Raw genomic sequence first — 25,006 nt, 5'->3', positions numbered from 1 at the left:
CAGAGAGAGCTTCCAGAACATTCCAGGGCCTGGATTGACTCTAGGAGAGCTGGAGAGGGACTGGGGACAAGGCCTGGAGGGACAGGACACAGGGAATGGCTCCCACTGCCAGAGGGCAGGGATGGATGGGATGTGGGGAAGGAATTCCTGGCTGGGCTGGAATTCCCAGAGCAGCTGTGGCTGCCCCTGGATCCCTGGAGTGTCCAAGGCCAGGCTGGACATGGGGGCTTGGAGCAGCCTGGGATGGTGGGAGGTGTTCCTGCCACAGCAGGAGTGCCACTGGGTGGTCTGGAATGTCTCTTCCAACCCAAACCATTCCCTGGATCTGTGAGGGCACCAGGGGAGCGATTTGAGGCAGAGGGTCCTGATGGAAACCTCAGTGCCAGCCCTCAAAGACCTTTCAAAGGTCTCTCCTCACCCCCTCCGTGTGCTGGCAGCATTAATTAGACACTGGCTCATTTAACAGAACTTCCCTCTGCTCCAAGAAAGTCATTCTTGTGTTTTATAACCTCAGCACAGATGATTTTCAAGCTCCTGCTTCTTTTTGCAAGGTCTCCAGGTAGTTTGGTAAAGGGATGCTTTTAAGTTAAAGCAGCTCAAGTTTGACAAACTTTAGATTAACCACTCACATTTTTCCCAGTTAGGTCGTGCCCCTTGATTTCAATTGGTTCTCACTAAAGTTTTCTGCTAATTGCTGCTGAGTGAAGAATTCAGCTTGCTGCAGCTGATCTTGTTAAAAAGGATGGTGCCAGGCTGAGAGAAAGAAGACAGCTCTGAAACCTGGCGATCATTGCCATCACACTGGGATTTTTGGGTTTGTTTTGAAGGGGATTAAATGCAACAGTCTGAAATAAACCTCACAGAACAGCCATAATTTAGGGGAAAATGCATCAATGATGGGAATTGTAAGAGAAACAGCATTTTTTTACCACAGACCTTTCCTCCTCCTCCTCCTGCTCCTGGCATCACTTGTGCAAGCAGATATAATTTCAGTGACCTCTTTCATTCCATACAAACAAAAAAATGTCTCTTTTGTGGGTGCTACCTCTAGAAACCAGCAGGATTTTCTCACCTTCACCCCATTTGGTGGGAAAGGTGAATCCACTTAAAAGCTGAGGAGGGAATAAGTGCAAAAACCTCCCCAAAAGGTACAGGGAGCTCAGAGAGACAATAATGAACATAATTAGAGTTAGTTATTGTTTGCTCTACTCACAACCCTATTTTATAATGCTCCTGCCAGCAGAGCTGCTTTATGGGATGTCTTTTTCATGCAGCAACCTTTTCATAAATCAAAACCCCAAAGCAATACCAGGCAGTTTCTCCTGCAGCCTGTTTGAAAATAAAAGTTAACACTGAGCCCTGGCTGTTATCAATCTTCATAAATGTGTCCATGATACAGCAAATCTGTTCCATATTACCCCAGTTCTGCTCCTAATGCATGCACAGGAGCAAACCCAGGGGCTTAATGGAGCTCCTAAATGGCTTGGAAGTGGGAGCCACGTTAAGTGGCAAGGGAAGTTTGAAAGGAATAACTGCTTTTCTCATTTCTTTCGATACAGGATGAAATTATTCCCCTTCCAGATTGAAAAATGTGTGTTTTGCTACAACGGGAATTTTCACACACGAAATAGAGACCCCAGGAAAATGTGGGTCGTGTTCAAGGAACTGCAGCAAGAAGGGGAATTATCAGGATTTCAGTCATTCCTTTTAGCAGAGATCTGTGGGACTGAGGGGTTTTATATTCAAGGACTGAACTGAAAATCTGACAGAATTAATAAACTCATTTCAGTGGTACCCACACCCCCTGAAGGAGGAGAAGGGGGACCTGATTTGTCTTCATTTCTATTTTCCAGGGCCCAAAGGGACTCCAGGAGAGCTGGAGAGGGACTGGGGACAAGGCCTGGAGGGACAGGACACAGGGAATGGCTCCCACTGCCAGAGGGCAGGGATGGATGGGATGTGGGGAAGGAATTCCTGGCTGGGCTGGAATTCCCAGAGCAGCTGTGGCTGCCCCTGGATCCCTGGAATGTCCAAGGCCAGGCTGGACATTGGGGTTTGGAGCAGCCTGGGACAGTGGGAGGTGTCCCTGCCCATGGATGGGGTGGCACTGGATGGACTTTGAGGTCCCTTCCCACCCAAACCATTCTGTGATCCTACGATTTAACCATTTCACAAGAAACCTAAATACTCATTTTACAAACCTCATTTTCTGAGTCTGACAGCCCTTTGCAACAAGCACCAAAATTTGAGATTATTTCCCCAAATATTTACTGCCTGCTTTGCCTTTAAACTGTGATTTCCCTCAGGTGCAGTCCAAGCAGAATGGCTGTGGCGTATTTTTTACCCCTGATTTTTCAACACTACTGGAAAGAAGATTAAAATAAAAGAGGGGAGCCACACATCATGTGGTAACAGAGATAACTGGCAATTCATTCTTCATCCTGTACCAAGGAACAGGTGAATTTTCCTTAAAAAAAATCCCCACACCAGCTCTGGGAATCATTCTCCCCTCCCCAAAGAGAGGTCTGTGCTGGAGGCTCCCAAAGAGATTTGTAGGATTTGATCCTACAGATGGCTTGGCCTCATTAAAAACATCCTTAGAAAAGGTATTTGCAAATCTCAGCCACAAAAGATTAGGAAATACAGAACAAATTAATAATAAAAAGGAGCTGCTGTGGGGTTTAACCTCCCAGCTTTAATGCTGTAATTGGGAAATCAGCGACTCGTGTTTGGAGGAAATCCCAACAAAGGATAAGGCATTAAAACAAGAGGCTTTATTCCTTGTTTGGAATAAAGCTGGGGAGGGAGCAGGGAGCCAGATGTGCCCTGGCAGAGCCTGGAATGCCAAACACACCGGGAGGAGCCGCTCATTCCCCGGGAGCAGCTCCCAAAGCCGCAGCCAGGGCAGGGACTGGCCCCAAGGAGAGCATCCAGGAATTCTCCTGGATCTGCTCCTGGATCTGCTCTGGCCGATTCCCAGCACTCCAGAGCAGAACCACAACCAGTTCCCAAGGATATCCAGGAATTTTCCCAGCACTGGGCTGATTCCCAGCACTCCAGAGCAGAACCACAACCAGTTCCACCGAGGTGTGAGGGCAGAGCTTCACTCGCTGCTTTCAACTCTGTAAAATTCCTTTGTGTTCCTCTGTAAGCAAATGGAGAAAAGCAGCAGGGGCTGAACACGTTTCTCTTCCCAACACACCCACCCTGAACAGGAAAAGGATTTTCTGAACAGGGAAAAGACCTGCAGATCATGAAATCACAGAGTGGTTCAGCTTGGAAAAGATCATCAAGATCATCCAGTTCCAACTCCTCTCCCACAGGCAAGTTTTCCCACACAATTATCCCACAACATCCTACAATAATTATCCTGTTCTACCTGCCCCCCCCTCCCAGAAAATCTTTTATTTTACTTATCAATTCATATAAAATAAAACAAAAAGTCCTATTCCTGACTCGGTGCTTTACAAACATCAATTTTAAGATTGCTTTCTCCATTACAGAGAGCAAAGGATCTCACTGTGGGAGAAGCTGGGGATAGCCTGAGGGGAGATTTAATAAATGTACCCATGATTTCTAGAAAAGGGGAAAAAAAAAAGATTATGCCAAACATGGAAAGAATTGACTTGCCCTCTTTATTAATGTGCTATTTAAATTTTGAATAATGCATTTTAAAAGTTAATGCAACTCTCAAAAAACACCGTTAGAGCTTCAGTCCTGCTTCCTGACCAAACAAGCACATTTAAATTTCACATCAGAGCCCAGAGATCTCAATGAAAACACATCCCCATGCAGAGATTCTCTGTGAAAGAGAAACACAGAGATATTCCACAGTTTGCATCCAGCTCCAAATGCACAATTCCTGTTTCACCCAGCCCTGCTGAGACCCCCTCGCTCCCAATGGGCTGCAGTGATCAAAGGAACGAGGTTCAGTGTCTGTGTGGCTGCAGGGAAACCCAAAGCTGTCATGTCTGAAGTGACACAGGGAAACACACTTAAAGTGGCTTTAGGGAATTCTGAGATTCCAAAGGATAACTGGGAAATGGCCAGTTAACCCAGAATAAGGATTCTCTTATTTGTTTATAGGTGCAGAGAACTGAGACAGGGGAGCTGCTGCCCACTCAAGTCCCCTCTTTAAACTGGAGCTGGTTGATGATTTTAAGGTCCCTGGCTCAAAGCACAATCCCTTTCACAAAGCAGAGAAAGTCCAGGAGATTTCCTGAGCGAGTTCTGCTCCTGCAGCCCTCAGGTGAATCCAAGAGGAGCAAACCCTGACTGAAAGAACTGAGCAAAAAAAGAGTTTATTCAAAAGGAACAGAGTTTGGGATGGGCAACAGGAGGCTGGAAAGATTTATTCAAGTCTCTTTACCAATGTCTCCTCTCACCTGAAGCAGAATCCAGACTGGATTCAAGCTAAGGGGGGGGACAGCATCAATTCCATGCTGGAAACTGCAATTACACTTGGCCTGTGCAGTGAAATGTGTTTGAGATCAGACACCTCTGCTTGAAGCAACTTTAGAAACTCTGCTGGTGTCAGCACAGCTGCGTGTGAAGAGGTGCTAGAGCAGAAAGAGAAATAAGATCTTTGGGTACCTCTGTTGCTAAGAAAAGCTGAGCTGGGTTATGGTGTTTAATTCTTTCATTCCCAGCATCACTTACAAACAGCTCACACCTCTCTGAGGATGTCAGGAGTAACTTGGGATCATCATCCCCAGGCAGAACACGTGACAAAAAAATCAAGGATACCACCAGGAACAGCATCATCAGAGCAAACAACCCTGCAATGATTCTGTCCTGACAAAGCACCACCTGTATTTGCTGTATTTGTAAGAGAAAACATTAATTCAGGAGCTTTCTGTGCAGAGCTCACTGCCCTTGGCTAAGCAAAAAAAGCTTAACTAAAGGCACAAAACCTGCAGGATTTTTTTTTGTAGCTTCCCTATTTTCTGTTATTGAAAAAAAGTGTGTGGTATTTCGTAAATAACTGGTCATTTGTAGTTTTAAATTAGGTTTCAAAAGCAGCTGCTTTTAATTCAGGGCCAGGTTGGATGGGCTGGAGAAACTCAGTCTAGGGAAGGTGTCCCATAGCAGGGTTGGAATGAGGGATGAGCTTTAAGGTCCCCTCCACCCAAACCATTTTGGGAATCAATGATGTTATTTAAGGTACAACAGGAGCTGCTACAAACTGGAAGTCTGGGTCTGCACAAGGAGAAATAAAGCACAAATTCTTTGCCTGGCTGTCTGCAGCACAGATTTCCACAGATTGAGGCATGTGAGTGCAGCACGATGGTGACTGAAGATATTTGCATTAAGGAACTATCAATATTCCTAATTTACAGGCAGTGCAAGAGCCCTTCAAAAGTCACCACATGTGCCCCAACATCAGAAGGGTGATGGGGAAATAAAGCCACACTTCCCTGGACTTGGTCCAAAGTCATCAATAAAAAGCTGATTTTCTCTCCACCCTGTTTTTTTTTTTCCCCCTCAGTGTCCAGAGAATTGGCACTACTGCTTTGTGAGACAATTATATCTGAATATCCAAGTGTTGCTGTTATTAATTTACTGTGCCTTCATTATGCTCCTTCTAGGCTCACAACAGCATCAGGAAATACTGAGAATATTTCAAATATTCTCAAATATTAAAGCTGAACATCAAACAGAACTTCATGGGGGAGGTGTCCATGGCAGGGGGTGGAACTGGATGATCCTTAAGGTCCTTTCCACCCCAAACCACTCTGTGATTTCATGATGATATCAATGCCTTAAATTTTATTTCCAGTAAAAATTAACGACCCAGGCATTGTGATAGAGAAATCCTAATTAAAGGAAGATATGATATTGTCATTTATTCCCATTCATTCTATGGGAATTGATGAAGAGAGTCACAGCCAAAAGATTCATAATAAAGGGATAAAGCCCCCTAAAATCTGTGATTCAGAATGAATACCCAAAACTTCCAGTGGATGCAGAGGATCCTCTGGATTACAGCTGTCACTGTCCAAGCAAACTTTGGGGAATTAATGGAATTAATTCAGTATTGGGGGAACCTCAATACTGATCAGACAATCCCCCAGGAGGATTCAGGGTTCCCATCAGCCTGGATGGCTTGGAATGAAGTTTTTCCCACAAAAAAACCCCAGCAGCAAGAAGCAATTCCATGTTTTCCACGGGAGCAGCGGAGCAGGAGAGGAATGGCAGAATATTTAGGGAAAAGCACTAATGCACAGCTATGAATTCTAAATATACCACCAGAAATCAAAACCCACCCAAGATAAAAAACATTTATTTTAGGCTGCCTTTACCCTCTCTGCTTCTTAAATGAATAATGAAGATGTCACTTAGCTCGAGACACCACGGGGGAATAAAATGTCACCATTGCAGCTGCTGAATTTCCCACCCCCAGCCCTCCAAATTAAGGGAAAAAACCCACAAAACAAAGGGAGAATTTGATTAGGAAAAGTTCAAATCCTTGCCCAAAGCCTGGTTCTTCCTGTAACGTTGCATTCTTCTCTTCTTGTGTAAACTCCTCATTATAACAGAGCCATCTTCATAATGGAATAATTGGGGTTATAATGTAACTGTGGGAAGATAATTCCAGCTTTAGGAGGGGCAGCATGGCCCTGTAATGTTGTTTTAATGTGATTTGGGGAGTGCAGGAACTGCCTGAACCTGCTCGTTTAGGATTTGATCAATGGGAATTAGGCTCGTAAAGAGATGAAGCATTTGATAATTCCCAATTTGATCAATGTGAATCAGGGCCTTCGTGGAGATAAAACATTCCTCATGGACATTTGGAATATCAGGTTAATGCAGGCAACAACAGGAACTGCAGACACAAGACTTGCCAGGTCTCTGATCCAAACCCATGTGGGATATTTGTATTTTTCCCCTTTTAATGCGGTTTAATTATCCCTAAAGACTGATGAAGCCACGGCTGATGTTATTTCAGGGATTAAATGGAGGAAGGAAAATCCAGGAAATATTTAATATGTAACAACACCGTCCACTTCTTGCTCTTGGAAATGTTGCAGCTTAAAAAGTGGAAGAAATTCAAGTTATTTCACTAAAACTGGGTACCTAATTCTAGACATGCCTAAAATAAAGTCAGACTATTTGCTAATAACACCACAATTAGATCCATTAATCTTGCACTTGGAACCTGCAATCACAGGCAGCACATGGCTTTATGCATTAACAAAATTTAGCAGCTCAACCTTATTTAATTCTTCTTTTACAGCCAATTAAACAACTCTTTAAACACCACTGGAGCCTCTGTCCTCTCAATCCTCACGTGCAATTAAACTGCACATGAGAAGCGCCCGTGACACCGACAGAGCATCTTTGGGTCTCACTATATCATTCCTCATTTATCCATCAAGTTCCATAAAAGAGGCAGTGATAAAATAACATCTCCTGCATTGAAACCTTCAATAAAAAAAGACACGGTGTTTAAAAGGATTTTATGTAAGGAAAAACCTTTACATTGTAAAGTAATATTGGTATTTCAGGCACTTCATCAAATCTGCCACAATTTATGTGCATATTTCAGGCACCTTTTTATTTCCTGGTTTGGTTTTTTTTTTTCCTTTTGTTTTCTTGGAAGGCAATGGACCAATACTGGATCCACTGATTTAAAAATTCCAAGTAATTTTTAGGAAATTTGATTTAAAATTCAAAAGCAGCACAGTAATTGCAGGACTGCTATTACAGACCAGTCAAATGGATGATTTCAACTCACACCTTTAGTTTCTAGAAAATTAAGTGTTAGGAATGTGATTCCCTGTCCAAATCCTCCTCAGCAAATATTCCTTGATTTCTGCATCCCATAAGATGGTTCTCTTAAATTTCACTGATGCTCAGGAATGGCTCCTGCTCTATCACTCAGCTCCTTTTGTGCACAAAAAGGAACTCAAAGTATTTGATTTACTCAGGAAATCTTTTCTGTATCAGGAGGAAAAAACCCAATCCCAAACCCATCTCCCACCTCTGCCCACTAAACCCACCCAGAGCTCTTCAGCAAAACTTCCAATCCCAACAAAACCTTCTTTTGGAACAATGCATGTGAAATGAGGCAATCATTTCATTTGGAAAGCTGAAAATATCCCACTGGAACAGGGGAAGGAGACACCCAGGTGGGAATTTTATCCCAGCCTTCCTGGATTTCCAGACATGATGGAAAACCCTCCAAATTATGTTTAAATCAGACTTTGATCAATGGTCATCCTGTCCCTCTTGTTTAAGGGACAGATTAATTTAGTGCTCAATATACTCTGCACCATTAAACACTACAAAATTTTTATATATATACACCAGAGAACATTCAACCATTCATGCTGTTAGGAGATAAAATGAGTTTTTCTTAGACTTCAAAATTTTATTTGTATCATTATCAGCAGCTCAGAAAGGACTTTTCTCTTCCTGCTCATCAAAAATCAAAACAAAACACAAAGCAGAAGAAAATCCCTCCACAGATCTACAAAAATTGTGGCAGAATAATTCATTTTCTGCAGCATTTCTTGGTTAGAGGAGAGAATTGAGGCTGTAAAAAGTTCTGTGTCCTCACTAAAATGATAAATGGAACCTCGAGCCTGAGGGATGAGGGCAGCCCAAAGGGAAGGTCCAAGGCTAAGGGTCACTGTCATTTTGATCCATCAATTACCAGATCTTCACTTCACTTTCTTCAGGACTAATAAAAATTATTTAATTTGACCTTCACTGTTGAGGGCAAAGTGAAATTCCTCATTTAAATCCTCCCCGTGCTGCGATTGTGATGCAAAGCTGGAATCCCATTCTTGGTGCTCCATCAGAGAAAGGGAATCTATTTTTAGGATATTTCACACTTCTTATCAACTATAAATTAATGAATGTATACAAAGTGTGCATCCCATTTCTCTGCAGCTTTTGGTTCCTATACATTGGCCTCCAAATTCTCCCAAATTCCCTCCTTTAAGGAACCAGAGGGACTGATAGGATCTGTGAGGGGGGGAAAGGGGAATTATTGTGCATTTTAATGTGCTAAGAACTCATCCAGCTGCCAGGAAATAAACAGGAGAAAGGACTCACTTGAACCGAGATGAGACTTCATCAGCAGCTTTTTGGTATTGCTCAGTGGTGACTTTGTAGAACTGGGCACTCTGGAAAACAAACAGAATAAATACAGATGTCGGTTAGTATTGTCTACAGGTATGCTAATATCTAGTCAATAAAGCTGATTTTGGATTTAAGTTGTTTCAAAAAACCCTCAAAACCTAACCACAAAATGACAAAGTTTCAGAAAGCACTTTTTTTTGTTTTCTTTTTTTTTTTTTTTTTAATTTTTTTTTTTAAGTGTGTCTTGATTCTGCAAAACAAATTGCTCTTGGGGAAGAAACTCTAAAGGGACATGAGGTAAAAATCCCGTATTTAGCACAAGGTGTTCCTGGAGTCTTTGCAACTTCATTAGTAATCAAAACCAAAATACTGATTCTTGATTCCTCTGCAGTGCCCTGTTTGTGTTCCTCACACACATCTCCCCCCACCTCACAGGCAACACTCGAGCCAAGCTTCAAAGTCCCACAATAAATTAACGATGGCTCGACTTTCCCTTTTTGCTCTGTGCCTTGAGAACGCCTCTCTAAGGAGTCCCTGGAATATTCCAAACTCCCAGGTTGCTTCAATCAGTTGCTAATTTTAATTTTTAAAGCCAGGTGGCTTCAGAACAGATTTTCATCTCCCCTAAACCCAGGGATGGCTTTGATTCGGTTCTACAAAACCATTCATTTCCAAAGTACAGGTGAGAGATGCTCACCAAGCAACAGAAGATTTTTAGGTGTGAAAATGCTGTGCCAGGGGAGCCTCAGCTTCAGTTTGGGAAAATTCCTTCATGGAAAGGGTGGTGAGGCATTGGAGCAACTGCAGGGGTGGAGTCCCCATCCCTGGAGGGATTTAAAGCCATGTGGAGGTGGCACTTGGGGACGTGGCTCAGTGGTGACCTTGGCAGTGCTGGGAATGGTTGGATTCGATAATCTTAAAGGTCTTTTCCAGCCTAAAGAACTCTGTGATCCTACAGCCTGAGATAAATGGCTGGAATGTTGTTTTGCTTCATGTCTCAATAATACAGAGGTGGCATTTTTCAGGAGGTTTTTATAGCCTTGGCACAGCTGGACCTCAGCTGTAATAACCAAGGCACCTGGCTGCCCAGCTGGAGGGAGAAAGCAAAGTTTAAGCAGCTCAAAACTTCTCTGAAACCATTTTCCTCGGAATGCTGGTGGAAACAGGGCGTGGAGAGGCAAAAACGTTGTGCTGTCACTTGCAGGAACTCTGGTGTAGCTTTGAGTCATCGGCGTCCCAGGGAGTGATGTTAACATGGCAACAAAATCCTGACAAGCCCACACTGTGTGATTACATCAAAACCAGCTGAATCCTCATTTTAACAACCTGGGACTTTATCCCGTGCTTTGGAGTTATTGATGCCTCAATATTGATTTGGCATCTTTCAAATATTTAACTTGTGTCAGGCTGAGGGAGAGCTGGGAATGTTCATCCTGGAGAAGAGAAGGTTCTGGGAGAGCTGAGAGCCCCTAAAGGGGCTCCAGGAGAGCTGGAGAGGGACTGGGGACAAGGCCTGGAGGGACAGGACACAGGGAATGGCTTCCACTGCCAGAGGGCAGGGATGGATGGGATCTGGGGAAGGAATTCCTGGCTGGGCTGGAATTCCCAGAGCAGCCCCTGGATCTCTGGGAGTGTCCAAGGCCAGGTTGGACACTGGGGCTGGGAGCAGCCTGGGACAGTGGGAGGTGTCCCTGCCCATGGATGGGGTGGCACTGGATGTCCTTTAAGGTCCCTTCCCACCCAAACCATTCCATGATTCCATAACACACATGGATGCCACAATCCTGTCCTTGGGAAGCACCATCCCCATTTTAATTTTGGGTAAAATAAAGCAGTTTAGCTTAAGACGTTGATGTATGGAAAAGCAATGTGACAAAAACATTTTTAGGGGGGGGAAAAAAAATGGAGAAGGCTTTAAGTGGAGAGATCACTCTTCCATAAAAGTCACAGATGACACAGGTCTGTGGTCACTGGGTGAGTAAACATGTTCTGAGGAATATTTATCATTTTATGAGCAGTGCAGGTCTCACTCCCGAAATTCCAAAAGAGGTATGCACCAACTACAAAAAAAATTGCAAAGAGAAACATTTTTCCCTCCCACTTAAAGATTTCATCTTCCGAGCTTCTTCCTTGAGAACGATAATCTTGAAACGTACCGAAATCAGTGAATAAAATGGCAGCTCCAGACAGGGGTAAAATTGTATTGCAGGGCTAATATTTTCTCCCAAATGAAAACAAATTGGGTGAGAGGCACTGCAGACAAAGGTCAGGCCCGGCTCAGGAGGAGCAGAGAGCTCTGCTGCGGTCCCCACTGCCAGCCCCACACCCCATCGCTCACCCCCTGCTTCCCACGCCCGCCACCGGCGCTCGTTTATTTCTTCATAAATCATCCGTGAGCAAAGGGAAGTGAAATTCTCCTCACACCAGCGAAACTGGCATCCAGCAATCCCAGCTGCCCCATCCCAGCCAGGCCCAGGAGGATGGGGTGGGGTGGGATGGGATGGGATGGGATGGGATGGGATGGGATGGGATGAGCCCGTGATGGGCGGCAGGGCGAGCGTGGACGGAGCAGGGCTGAGATGATGAATGGTTCTCCATCACCCCCTGTCCCCTCCCAGGCCAACACGGACTAGAATCTTATTTAGGCTGCCATTTATCTTTCTTTGGCCTGGTCAATAAAGATGAACACAACAGTTGTAAGGATCGATTGCAATTTTTTCTCATTTTCAAGCATGAAGGAGCATTTCTGACATAAAAACAATATTCAGGGTGTACTTGTTCTGCTTTTTAATTGCAGTTCAAGTGATCAACTGAGCTGCTCTGTATGCCCAGAAGTTTTAATCCTACAAGCTATCAAGAAATCATTTGTTATCTTAGATGAAGTGTGCTGTTTGTTGGCTCAGGTCTGCTATTGAAATTCACTCAGATTCTCTTTTAGAGATAAACTCCCCGTAACCCAGAGATGAAGTTTCGTTTTCCAAGTCCTCCCTAATCCTCCAGATAAAAGTGCAGTGGTCATTTCCCTAAAAACAGATAAAAAATGCTGCTGTAACATCACTTCCTCATCTCCAGATAAAAGCAGACATTTATTATCCTCATCCCTGGAAGCGTCCAAGGCCAGGTTGGACGGGGCTTGGAGCACCCTGGGATAGTGGGAGGTGTCCCTGCCATGGCAGAGGTGGCACTGGATAAGTTTAAAGTCCCCTTCAAACCCAAATCCAGCAGTTTTGGACCAAAGATAATGAAGATACTGCAGTAAAATTGAGTAGCAAGTGGTGCCTTTTCCAAAGCCACCCTCAAAGTGAACTGAGAGAAACAGGCTGAACAAGAAGTTAAAGAGAACTTCAATTTTAATTCTAAATCCATCCAATTTGCCCTGATATGTACACAGAGCCACAGAAAATATAAATAAGGCCAGAAGTCAGGAAGAGGAAAATGAGATCTGGCCACGGGTGAAAGTGTTTTCACCACATCTGCCACCGAATTAATTTTCCCTGAGAGAAAGTGGGAGCAGAAGCTTCTTAAAGCTGGAGGAATAAGGGGAGAATTATTTCTCTCAACAGCTCTGATTTCAAAGGTCTGTGTAAGAAAATAAATGCCTGGAGCCCCTCAGAAGGTCACTGTTTTGTCTGCATGGGGGAGCTCAAAGCACGAGTACACCTTTCACTCTGGGCTGAAAACCTTCAGATTTGCAAGCAGGGAAAGTTCTGAGAGTTCCTGTGTCATCCAAGCTGACAGAAAATTATCAAAAGAACCAGGAGAACTTGAGATCCCTCATTTAATTTCACCAGAGATACCTCACCTATATGCACGACTTTATTACAAATGTGGTGAAACTGTTTTTACTGCAGACAGACCACGACTGATTTTGGCATTGAATTCTTGCTTTTAAACCCTTAAAGCCCTAAAGAGATTCATTATGACAGTAACATTCATGAAATCTGTTTAATTTTTTTTTTTTAATTAAATTTAATATGTAGTTATGTAGTTAACAGTTGATTTGACAAAGGGAAAAAAAAGACTTTTGACTTGCATACAAAAGAGACGAATCTGCCCTTTGCTTCAAGTTAGTGCTGGGAAAGACAAAAACGAGCCCAGCTTGACTCCAGCTCAGCTCAGCACCTGCTCCACCCACCAAAGGAACCAAGGGCTTGGGCTGTTTGGCACCTTTGAGAATCAGGGGAGAATTTTTAATTTAAAGACTTCTCTCTCCTTCTCATCCTCCCCCACGGAAAGACTCAAAGCATCGGCAGGCAAAGATTATCCTGTTCCCTGAATGGCAAATTGGGAAGTTTTCTGTGCCTCTTTTTAATCCATTTCTGCTGCAGTTAAGCTTCTTTTCTCCCTTAATTGTACTTGTGGCCATTTCATCTCAGGATCTTTAACGAAGCCATTTGTGGATAATAGGGAGCATTTTGTTTTAATCATCCTGTTGACACAGAGCCCGAGATCTGAACGGCCTTAAAAGAGATTTCCAAAGCCATGAGGAAATTGTTTCACTTATTTCAGTCCAGACTCGAGACTGACCAGGATGCTCCAAGTCCCATCCTTGGACTTGGACATTCCAGGGATCCAGGGGTTGCTCTGGGAATTCCAGCCCAGCCAGCAATTCCTTCCCCAGATCCCATCCATCCCTGCCCTCTGGCAGTGGGAGCCATTCCCTGTGTCCTGTCCCTCCAGGCCTTGTCCCCAGTCCCTCTCCAGCTCTCCTGGAGCCCCTCCAGGCCCTGGAATGTTCTGGAAGCTCTCCCTGTATTCCCTTCTCCAGGATAACATTCCCAGCTCTCCCAGCCTGGCTCCAGAGCAGAGGGGCTCCAGCCCTGGGGCCTCTTCTGGACTACAGAGAAAAAAGCAAGATTAGAAGAAATAAACTTTAAAAAATCCTGTCATGTTTCATCCTTGGAACTGCCACCAAGTGAGTGAGGAGAGAAGGAATTAGGGAAGAAAAGAGAATGAAAAAAAAGAATAAAACCATCAGCTGTTCTGTGCCTCTACCACAGTTCCAAATTACATTAAATTATAGATTTATAAATATGACCATTCCAATGGCATTTTCATTTGAATTTAAAGCCTCTATTTGTCCCTGAATTGATTTTAATAAGCTATGGAAAACCAAGCATTTAACATCAGACAGCTTCCCAAGTAACACTGCATCTTCATTCTGCCTCCAAATGATCTATGGATGAGGGAATTTCTTCTGAAATGTCAGCAGATCAAGCCTGTGCTTGAATTTTTAGATAAGTTATTCTTTATACAAGTTCTGACTGCTCTCATTTGATCCAGCTGCTCTAGTCAGTCAATTGGTGCAGTTTTTATTGCAGAGATGAAACTAAGGATGTCCAAATCCACATTCAGAGATCCTCCATAACACTTAAGACTTCTACTCTTGATTTAAATCCCATTATGAGCTCCTTTTTAATGAGGGGACTGACTGTCCCTCACTGAGGGAAAGTTCTCCAGATCTGCCATAGGGCTGAAAATCAGGTTTTTATGACATCTATCCAAATAGAGCATCTTTCCACAAAAAAACAGTCGCTGCCCAAAGGAAACCAGTTTTCCAGTCCTGAACTACAGTGCCTTTGGAGAAGGACCCAACAAATCCCTTCCACCACAATTCAGGAGAACTCAGGGACTAAAGATGAATGGACAGAGCAGGGGATGAGCTTTCACAGCAGAGGAGAACTGTTTTATGTGCAGTAAGTGGGAGAAGTGGTTACAAGCCAGGGAAAGAGAATTCAAACTGAAAGAAAAGTCTCACAGGAAAAAAAAGTAAAAGAAGCAAAGGAAGCAACCTGGGATCCTGGACTGAGCCTACAGAGGACACCCAGGTAAGGAAGCTGAGACTAAGGAAATTATCAGGATTTTGGTGGTGCTTGCCTAGAGCTCCCAAATTCAAATTCAAGTGCAATTCCCTCTCTTCTGCCTTTAGAAAACTTCCTTTCTCCGCTGTGTCCTGGAAGAAGCTGGGTCAGGACCAGGCTGACCCTGGGTCAGAAGAGATGCCTGAACTGTTACGGACTGCAGGGAGGATTTGGGACACCCAAATCCACCCAGTACCTGTTCCTGCAGAGAGATAAAACCCAAAAGGTATCCAAAGGTGTTGAAAATGCCACAGACCCACCCAAACAAAAACCTGGAAGGTGTCCCTGCCATGGAATGAGATGAGGTTTATGGTCCCAAACCAATCCATGAAAACAAAGGAGCAACATGTGCTCCACCTGGCAAACATCCTGCAGGAAGGAAATTCACTTCCCATCGGTGTTTGCTTGATTCCATGATGGGTGCTTGTCAAAGATTGCAGTGATATTCAAAGATGTCAAAGGTATTCAGAATGCAGCAAGCAGGGTAAAATATTTAACTCAGTTATCAGCAAAAAATGGGGGGAAAGAGAGCGATTTTTGACCTTTTCTTTTGAATTAAAACTCAGTTTTTCAGGCATCACTAACTAATGCCTTTAACTGCAACTATTAATGGCTCTGAAGTTTCTCCCCAGCCATGCCTCACTTCACTTTTCTGCCCTGCTAGAACATCGATCTCTAATTTGTTAACACTCAGAGCTGCCAAAGAAAATGAAAACCTTTGTGAAAAGGACAAATCTATTCCAAGTTCTTACAGCTATTCAGCCAAGCAGCTAATCTGCATGTAATTGTAGTAGTGGTGTTAATACAAATGTGCTCAGGCTTAGAGATGCACCTGAAAATGCACAAGTGTATTTATGGCCCCTCCTGATGACAAGAAGCCTCATTTAAATCGTTCCCATTTACAATTTCCCTTCTCAGCTCAGCCCTGTCACTATTCCGTGGTTGGAATTAGGTTTTCCCAATGGGGTTATTTCTCCATGCCCTAAAGGGGGCTTTCCCCCCAAAATGAAGGTGGTACATCTTTGAGGACACGGGAATGGGAATTGCTGCTGCCAGGGGGTGATGCCCAAGAAATCTAAGTTGGGAATTCCCTTCTGTTGGTGGCATCGGGTGCAGACGGCAGCACAGGAATGAGGATTTTTAATTCCTGTTGCTGGTTGCTCTCATGGAATTCATTCTTAGATACTGGTCCAATGGGCCACTTAAGCAAAGCAAAAACCTCACCAGAGGGAATCACACCAGCTCAAAGCAAACCAGGATCAGCACGAATCCCAAAATCCTGGAATGGTTTGGGATGGAAGGGACCTTCAAGATTATCCAGTTCCAACCCCCTTGCCATGGGCAGGGACACCTCCCGCTAGCCCAGGTTGCCCAGGGTCCCATCCAGGAATGGCTGTGACTCCCAGGGATATCCCAGTGTTTTATCCCAAGGCACAGAGCTGTCCATGCTGCACGTGTCATTTCCAAACACTCGGCCTAAATCTCCCATTCCATTCCTGCACAGCTCAGCTCATCCCGCATGGATGACTCCCACAAAGTCCTGAGGTGCTGGAGAGTCAAAGGAAAACAATTTGAGGTCATCCATGAAGGGCAAAACTCCAGCAGAGACAGCACTGAGTCCAGGGCAGCCCTTCCATGACCTACAGCAGCCACGATTTTAAGAGGAAATCTCAAAGTCAGAGAAAATCTGGGGAAATCCCTTTAACCACCACTCGTTTCCAACTCTTTTTGGCCAGCTTTTGGAGGCAGAGACCCCATGAAAATGGTCAAAAAAGTACTTCCCTATAAGGGCAGTCAAGGGACAGGGATTATAGGGGTTGTGGTATCTCCAGCCTTGGAGGTCCCCAAAAATCCCCTTCTGTCCAAGCCCTCAGCAATCTGCTCCAGGCAGGTGCTTGGACCTCCCAAGGCCCCTTGCAGTGGGAACAACTCCATAAATATGGAAACTCGGATCTGCTATCAGGGTGAAAATCTCTTTTGGCTTGTAGATGTGCAATCTGCTCTGCAGCTGGAGGTGAAATTCATCTTGTGGCAGCAGCCCAACAGAAAGAATCACAGATTAGCTCTGTCTTCTTTCAAATCAATGGAAAATAGCTGGGTTTAGCTCTGTTTATTAGATCTCCCCCATCACTGCTGCCTGAGATTGGCTGCCTCGGGCCATAATGAGTGCAAGATTACCATTTTTTGAAAAGCACAAATAACGCTCACACGCCAGCCCCAAAGAAACCACAAATAAAGTTCCTGAAAGAAATTCTAAAATATTCTGTCTCTTTCAATCCAACAGTCCTGGCAACAGTGTCATGGCACGGGCTTGTTGCTGTTTCTCTCACTGCTTTAAAAAGTTTTGTCTGTGTTTTTTTTGAGCTGGTATTTGTGGGAACTTTCCTCAGGAACCAGTTTGATCAATCCTATCCAATTCTCATTTTGTGGAATTATGAGCTGAAGTATCCAAATAGGATGAGTTTGATATTCAAAACCACTTTAATATTTGCATTTGGCCAGAGCAATGAACTTCTTGGAATGTTGCTGCCACAAATAATCTGAATTTTGGTGTCACTGTGCAAACTTCATGATCTAAATGAAAACAGCCACAAGAAAAGGCAGAAAATCTGATACCAACTGACTGAGAACTGATGCTGTTACAACAAAAGCCAAACTGTAAAATTCTACATATCAATAACAGGTTCTGGTGATGGTGAAGAACTAAAAAACTTCAAAGATGGTTTCTGGAAGCTGCTTTGAACGTCAGGTGAGAGCAGTGAGGAGGTATCAGCACTGCTACAATGAAAATGCAGAGGATATAAAACATCCCTGATGAAAAAACAATGTAGGTATTTGTTTGGATTTGCTGAATCCAAGAAAACTGCATTTAACACTCAGATTAGATGGAGACCTCTGCTCAAATTTAATTTAGTGAAGTAAGAAAGGCAATGAGCTCTGAGCATGTTTAAATCAAAGTAATGTGAGAATTTTTCAGTGCTCTTCCAAGAGTGGATCCCAGCAGAGTCACTGAGCTCAGGAACTGCCTCCTGAAGGAAAAGCCACAGCTAAAGCAGGTGGGCTCTCTCTAAAAACCTGCTCAGACAAATTCCAGAGCTTAGGAAAATGAAAGCATGACCCAGTGGAATTATTAGCACCAAATAATTTGATCTGGAAGTTTAAAAAGTCACTGCATTGCTCTCAATAAGGCAAAACCCACAAAATTCCTTCAGCTGGATGACACATGATGCCAAATAATTCAAACACAGACTCCTACAAACCTTCCTAATTTCACAAATCTGTGATTTGTGGCCTCTGAAGATGATTCCCACTCTTTCCTGTGCTCCTTTTTCCTGCATTCCTCATGGGTTCTGTTGATTCCCGTTCCCATCTCCCTCCCGCAGCGCATCGCTGAAGCCGGAGCTGTTATTCTGCATTTCTGCATTTGGGGGATGCTCTGTCCTACAGAGAGCTTTTTTCCCACTGTAACCTTTATTCTTCCTGCCATTCCAAGTGTTCCACTGTGCTGCACACCTTTCTGCCTTTCTCCAGACTTTCCACCTTCTCCCTCCTTGGCCAGAACAGACTTTCAGTTATTTTTGTGAATGCACTTTGTGTCACACACATTGACCCCCTACCATGGCCATTTCTTTTAGGAAAATCTGTGAATTCAACATTTCCCTGTGCAGGGTTAGAAAAGGTCTAACCAATCCCTGCATCCATCCTGGAATTTGTCTTTTAGGATGGGATTCACCCCTGGAAGTGTCCAAGGCCAGGCTAAACGGGGCTTGGAGCACCCTGGGATGGTGAGAGGTGTCGCATCTGTTGAACTGGATGGGATTTAAGGTCCCTCCCAACCCAAAGCACTCTGAGATTTACAAAGACACCACAACTTAGACCCACAAACTCTCTGTTACAGCCTCTTGTGCTGTCCAGAAAACACCTCACAACTGAGGGAAGAACTCCACATTGTAGTTCTTCCAAAAAGCCACAAACACAACCACAACAATTCCCAAGTCTCCTTCACTCCTCACAGCAACAGGTCCTGCTGGATAAATTCCATCTCTATTGATTCCCCAGCTGTCTGATAACATATGGAAATACTTGTAAGTTTGGATTTTTGTATTTTATTTTATAAAGTGTGAGAGCATTGCACATGAACTTGATATAATCGATATTTTTTCTTCTTTTTATCCCTCCAAAGTACAAAAGTGACTCTCAAAAGCTCCCACATCTTTGATTTGGGCAGCTACAAGAAAAACATCCCTTTTGCTGCTCTAAAACCTGGAATTATCTCATAGGAACAATGCTCTCAGGGACAGGGTGGGACTTTTAGGGTTGTCCTGTGCAGGGCCACATATTCCTGCTAGCAGGAATTGTATTTATGGCACCTGCACCCTGAAATTTCCCATTAATTCTATCTTCAAATTCTTAAAGCTGGCAAGAAGAGGAGTAAAACACTGCCAGTAAACTCCAGTCACATAAAAAGAGGTTCACATGTCTGAAAACTTTTAATTGCATCAGCTACTGCAGTAAAAAGACATCAAATGTCCCCTCAGACACTGGCACTAAATCCTTGTTCTGTCAACCACTGGTAAAACTCCCACTTCAAAAATATGCCACATGCTGCATGCTACAAACACACACAGCACTTTACACTGATTTTCCAATATAAAAGCACGGGTCTTGTAAGGATTTTTCAGTTTTTCATGAAGTTCTTTCAATTTTACAAGTACCTGAAATAATCTCTTGTCAGTTCGTGGCAACAATACAAAGAAAAAAATTCATTGATGTTTTCTGAATTTAAAAGGGTCATTTACTGCTTTTTAAAAAGCCTTTAAAAAAAACCAATTTCTGCACATTTTCTAACAAAAGGAAGCCCAGCCTCTACCATTATCCAATAACTCATCTCACCTATACACAGCATTATTTTGTTTTGCTCAGTTGAGATCCCACTGAAAAACTCCTGCCTGCTCAGCCACAAGAGATGCTCAAATCATCAGCGTTCTGCACATTATTTTAAACATATAATTAAAGAAAAGTTTCCAAAAAATTCAGTGACAGGAGCAGCAGAAACTCTTCAGAAGGAAGGAGGCTCATGAAAGCTGTGTGAGACGTGCAGTGAATACAGTCTGGGCTGGATTTGTTTCACTGGGAGTGTTCAGCTGGCAAGGAACTATGTGGAAGTGTGAAGTCAAAAAATATTGCACCTATCCAGTGGAATTAGAGAGACATGGGAGAAAAGATATCAACAGTTTTTCATTTAAACACAGCAAATTGAAATTTCAATTGAAATTGAAATTGAAATTTAAACACAGCTTCAGCTACAGGGAGCTGCACTGAGTAAGGACAGACTGAGCTCCCGAGCTCTGGCACACAGGGAATGACATTCCCTGAAAAAAGGCTCTGGTTTCACACTGGGGCTCTTCTTTTATTCCAAAACAACTCTGATTTTCTTCTTAAAGAATCACAGGATGGGTTGGGTTGGAAGGGACCTTAAAGCTCACCTCATTCCACCCCATCCATGGCAGGGACACCTCCCACTGTCCCAGGCTGCTCCCAGCCCTGTCCAGCCTGGCCTTGGACATTCCAGGGATCCAGGGGCAGCCACAGCTGCTCTGGGAATTCCAGCCCAGCCAGGAATTCCTTCCCCACATCCCATCCATCCCTGCCCTCTGGCAGTGGAAGCCATTCCCTGTGTCCTGTCCCTCCAGACCTTGTCCCCAGTCCCTCTCCAGCTCTCCTGGAGCCCCTCCAGGCCCTGGAATGTTCTGGAAGCTCTCCCTGGATCCTTCTCCTCCCCAGGTGAGCACCCCCAGCTCTCCCAGCCTGTCTCCAGAGCAGAGGGGCTCCAGCCCTGGAGCAGCTCCGTGGATTCCTCTGGAACCTCCCCAGCAGCTCCAGGTCCTGCTGCTGTTGTCCCCAGGGCTGGGGCAGCTCTGCAGGTGGGGTCTCACCTGAGGGAGGCTGAGGGACAGAATCCCCTCTTCCTCTTTCCAAAGCAATCCTGAGCTTCCAGAAAAGTATTTTTTTGGTGTGTTGTGTCCCCTCTTCCAGCTTAACCTGCTGAATGCAAAGCTCTCAAAACCGAAAACCAGCAGGAAAAGGAAATGAGAAAAAGAGGGAAAATCTTCATATTATTGTTGTAATCCCAAAAAGCCACACAAACATCCAGCCCCTAACGCTGCTGCAAACACCACAAAGTAGGGTTTGCTGAAAACTGATGCATGAGGCATTTCAGTATAACCCAGAGCAGTCCCTAATGTTCAGTTGTGGGTATTTTTTGTTGTTTCACTGCACTGCACAGCAAATCCACGTGAAACAGGAGCTGCCCTGTATGAAAAACAACAATTCCCCATCTTAAAAGCTGGAATCTGATCCAAAAAGGGAAGCAGGATGTGCACATGTCAGACAAGGAGTGCCAGAAATGAGTAAATAGTCATTCAAAATCACGCCCTCACAAGTTGCTGAGTAAAATGGTGACAGGAAAAGATTGCACATTTTAACTCATGTCTCTGGATAATGAATTGTGTGCTGCCTGCTTGTACAGAATTTATCAGAGAATTCACTCAATACCTGGATGATTCCACTGCTCTTCTCTTGCCTGCTCAAAGTGAGGCAAAAGGTGAATTTCCCAAGGGATGAAACAGAAGCAGCTCCAGTGAGGCCCTGGCAGAGACTTCCCAGCAGTTGTGGATGCCCCTGGATCCCTGGAAGTGCCCAAGGCCAGGCTGGATGGGGCCTGGAGTAGCCTGGGATAGTGGAAAGTGTCCCTGGGGTTGGAACTGGATGAGCTTTAAGGTCTTTTCCAACCCAAACCTTTCTGATTCCATGATTCCCTGAACTGCTGAAATCCATAGGGAGCTTGGCATGAACAGATATCGGAGCTGGCATGGAACAAAAATTATCTACAGTGATTTTAAAAACACATATGGTATCAAACAGCAGAAAATATTCTGCATTATTGTCTCAGTCTGAGAAACAGGGAATATATTCTTTGGGCTTTCAGTTGATAAATATATAGACAATTTTTGTTGCAGGAAAAAAAATCTCTGAACTGGATTAAAGTGGTTCCAAGATATGAAAACCAATCTTACCTTATTAAGGTAAGACATTTAAAACAATCATAATTCTCTTCTGAGAAGCAGACAAATGTTTGAACTCCTCTGCTATGGTTCATTTGGATTTGCTTCCTAATTACCACAGCTCTGCTTTGCTGTTTCCCTGTGCATAAATTTCCTGAGTGATTATGGCCTGCAAAGGGTTAAGCTCTGACATGGGGTGGGGGGAAATAAAGATTTCTAAAGTGACAGGAGAGCATTTCATATTTCATACCTCGCTGGTGTCAGAACCCACAAAGAGGGTGGAAAAAGTTAAATCAGAATAAAAAAAAATGAGAAGAAACTTCCACCATGCAAGGATTAGTGTAAAAATGACACGTTGTTTTTCCAGCAGTATCTCACAAATACGGAAACTTGGTGCCATCTAAACTCTCCTGGAGGAAGGGGGGGGGTCAGAGATTTTAAAGGAAATTTGCAGTGCCCAAGACCAACTGGTTTTGCCCTTTAAAGCAAAAATTTGGCTGCAAAGAAGTTGTCACAAGGTTTGTCACCAAGCCCTTTACTCTGATTTTCTCTCTACTCTCCTATTTTCTCCCATTTTCTTCCTAAAACTCCCTTTGATCATCTCTAATGACAGTTCCTTCTCTCAGTTTTAAATTTATTGTTTTATTTTTGAAGGAGTTTCACAGAACACAGAAAAATACAAAATTTTGTCTCTCTGTAGTGAATTCTAAAGGCAGAAGAAAAACCTTTACTTAAACTTTGTTCCTGTGAAATGTTTTTTTACTTTAATTTCATTAATTAATTAATTAATTAATTAATTAAAATCACACTCCTGTGACCAAGCCTGGCCAAAGCTGGGATTTGTGCCATGAATAATGTTAGAAAGAGCTAGTGCAGCTCTCTTCTCTCTGAACTGGGGGCACATCCCGGGATTTTGGCTCAGCTTTCAGACTCTCCCTGATTTTAAAGATGCTGCCACTGGACACAACCACTCCTGGGCAGGGCTTCACCTCCTGCACATGGAAAGCACAAGAAAATGAGGTGAGAAAATGATAACCCCAGAGCAGGACGTGGTGCAGAGCCCAGATCTCCTCAGGCATTGTAAGAGCTGCATCCTTCACACAAAACTTTCCCCAAATCCAGCATCCTCTGTGCTTACATTACAGAAATAAAAATTAAATCTTTTTTTTTTTTCCTGTAACACAGTGGTGAACCCCCAAAACTCAGATGGAAAAAGCTGGGTCTAAATCACAGCTTAATTGTTCATAAACCTAATTCAACTTCCCAAAAATCCATCACTGCCAGATGTCAGTGGTCCATCTCCAGCTCCTCTGGCTACACAGATCCCTCTCTCCCACTGAAGGCCAAATTATTAATAAATTGTTTTTCAACTTAGATTGGATTGATCATTTATTTTCAAAATCCCTCTTCCCATAATTTACTCATTACCCGCCTCCTCTTGATGTAAGAGGACATTTATTGCCTTCTGCATTTATTGTGCTGGCAAACAGAAACGTTCAGCAGCATTTCCTGGGGATTCTCTAATTTATCCATCAGTTATGGGACTGCACTATTTTTAGGGGCAGGAAAAATTAAAGTATCACTCAGAGTGACAGCAGTGAAAATGAAGGCAGCGAGTTTTCCTGTATTAAAGGAAGAGGATTCCTATGAATCCATGATTTCAGCCATCGGGTTTGCAGGATTATTAACAATAAAAAAACAAAGGAGTAATTTCTCATAAACATTAGTGCATTCTAATGAGAACAATTACTAATGATTAGGCAAAAAGGGATTGTTTTCCTCTAATCATAAAATCATTAAGGTTGGAAGAGCCCTCTGAGCTCATCCAGCCCAAGCATTCCCAGCACTGCCAAGGCCATCGCTGACCCACGTCCCCAAGTGCCACCTCCACAGGGCTTTGAAATCCCTCCAGGGATGGGAATTCCATCTCTGCCAGGCTGGACAAGCCCTTTCCATGAAGGAATTTTCCCAATCTCCACCCTGAGGCTCCCCTGGCCCAGCCTGAGGCTGTTCCCTCTCCTCCTGTCCCTGTTCCTGGAGCAGAGCCCGACCTCCCCGGCTGTCCCCTCCTGGCAGGGAGTTGTGCAGAGCCAGAAATTCCCCCTGATCCCCCTTTTCTCCAGGCTGAGCTCCTTTCCAGCTCCCTCAGCACCTCCAGACCCTTCCCCAGCTCCGTTCCCTTCCCTGGACACGCTCCAGCCCCTCCAGGTCTTCCTCATCCTGACAGGCCAAGAGCTGCTCCAAGACCTGAGGTCCTTCAGCAGGGCCAGGGGAACGGTCCCTTCAATTTAGAGTTGTAATAATCTCTAATAATGTTATCTCAACTAAGAAATCCTGCAGAGCACCTCCCAGAGGGTTGCTTTAATCCAGTGTTAACTTAGCACAGTATTTGTTCCCAAACTTCAGCTTGTGATGGGAAGATGGTGGGAGGAAGGAACAGACCCGGGTGAAGCGAAAGCTGCTTATTCATTAACTCCCCATATGTTAAAACATTTTGCCATATCCTATACAAAGTGATAAACACAGCTTTTAACATTCAAAAAATTCCATCAGTTTGTTCCATTTTGCTTATTTAAAACATTTCCCTCTCGTGACAGCTTTTTTTTTGCTCCCTAAGAAGGAGAAGGGGGAAAGAGCAGATGAAACTACGCTCCAAAAACCCCACGGTCACCAAGGGGGGCTGAGGCAAAGCTGGAATTTTGACTCAAATAGTGACTGGTGCTGGATAAACTTGGCCTCACTGTGATTCCACCATCCCAGGCTGCCCCCAGCCCCGTCCAGCCTGGCCTTGGACATTCCAGGGATCCAGGGGCAGCCACAGCTGCTCTGGGAATTCCAGCCCAGCCAGGAATTCCTTCCCCAGATCCCATCCATCCCTGCCCTCTGGCAGTGGGAAGCCATTCCCTGTGTCCTGTCCCTTCAGGCCTTGTCCCCAGTCCCTCTCCAGCTCTCCTGGAGCCCCTTTAGGCCCTGGAATGTGCTGGAAGCTCT

At 44.1% G+C, this 25,006-nt stretch overlaps 1 protein-coding gene across 9 annotated transcripts in view; it reads right to left on the bottom strand.

Annotated features, from left to right (window-relative positions):
* CHCHD3 (coiled-coil-helix-coiled-coil-helix domain containing 3) overlaps positions 1–25,006 on the bottom strand; it is a 122,539-nt gene that overhangs the window by 14,840 nt on the left and 82,693 nt on the right. For all 9 annotated transcript variants that reach the window (XR_015286040.1, XR_015286039.1, XM_086886376.1 and 6 more), the window contains one exon: positions 9,064–9,134. Coding sequence is in view for 7 of the 9 variants with exons in the window: in XM_086886376.1 (XP_086742502.1) it covers positions 9,064–9,134 (71 nt within the window). In the remaining 2 variants the exon portion in view is untranslated. The remainder of the gene's footprint in view (positions 1–9,063; positions 9,135–25,006) is intronic.

The sequence above is a fragment of the Cyanistes caeruleus genome, chromosome 4, assembly GCF_971803275.1.
Source record: "Cyanistes caeruleus chromosome 4, bCyaCae1.hap1.1, whole genome shotgun sequence".
Classification (NCBI taxonomy): Eukaryota; Metazoa; Chordata; class Aves; order Passeriformes; family Paridae; genus Cyanistes; species Cyanistes caeruleus.
This window is presented reverse-complemented; position numbering and strand designations above follow the sequence as displayed.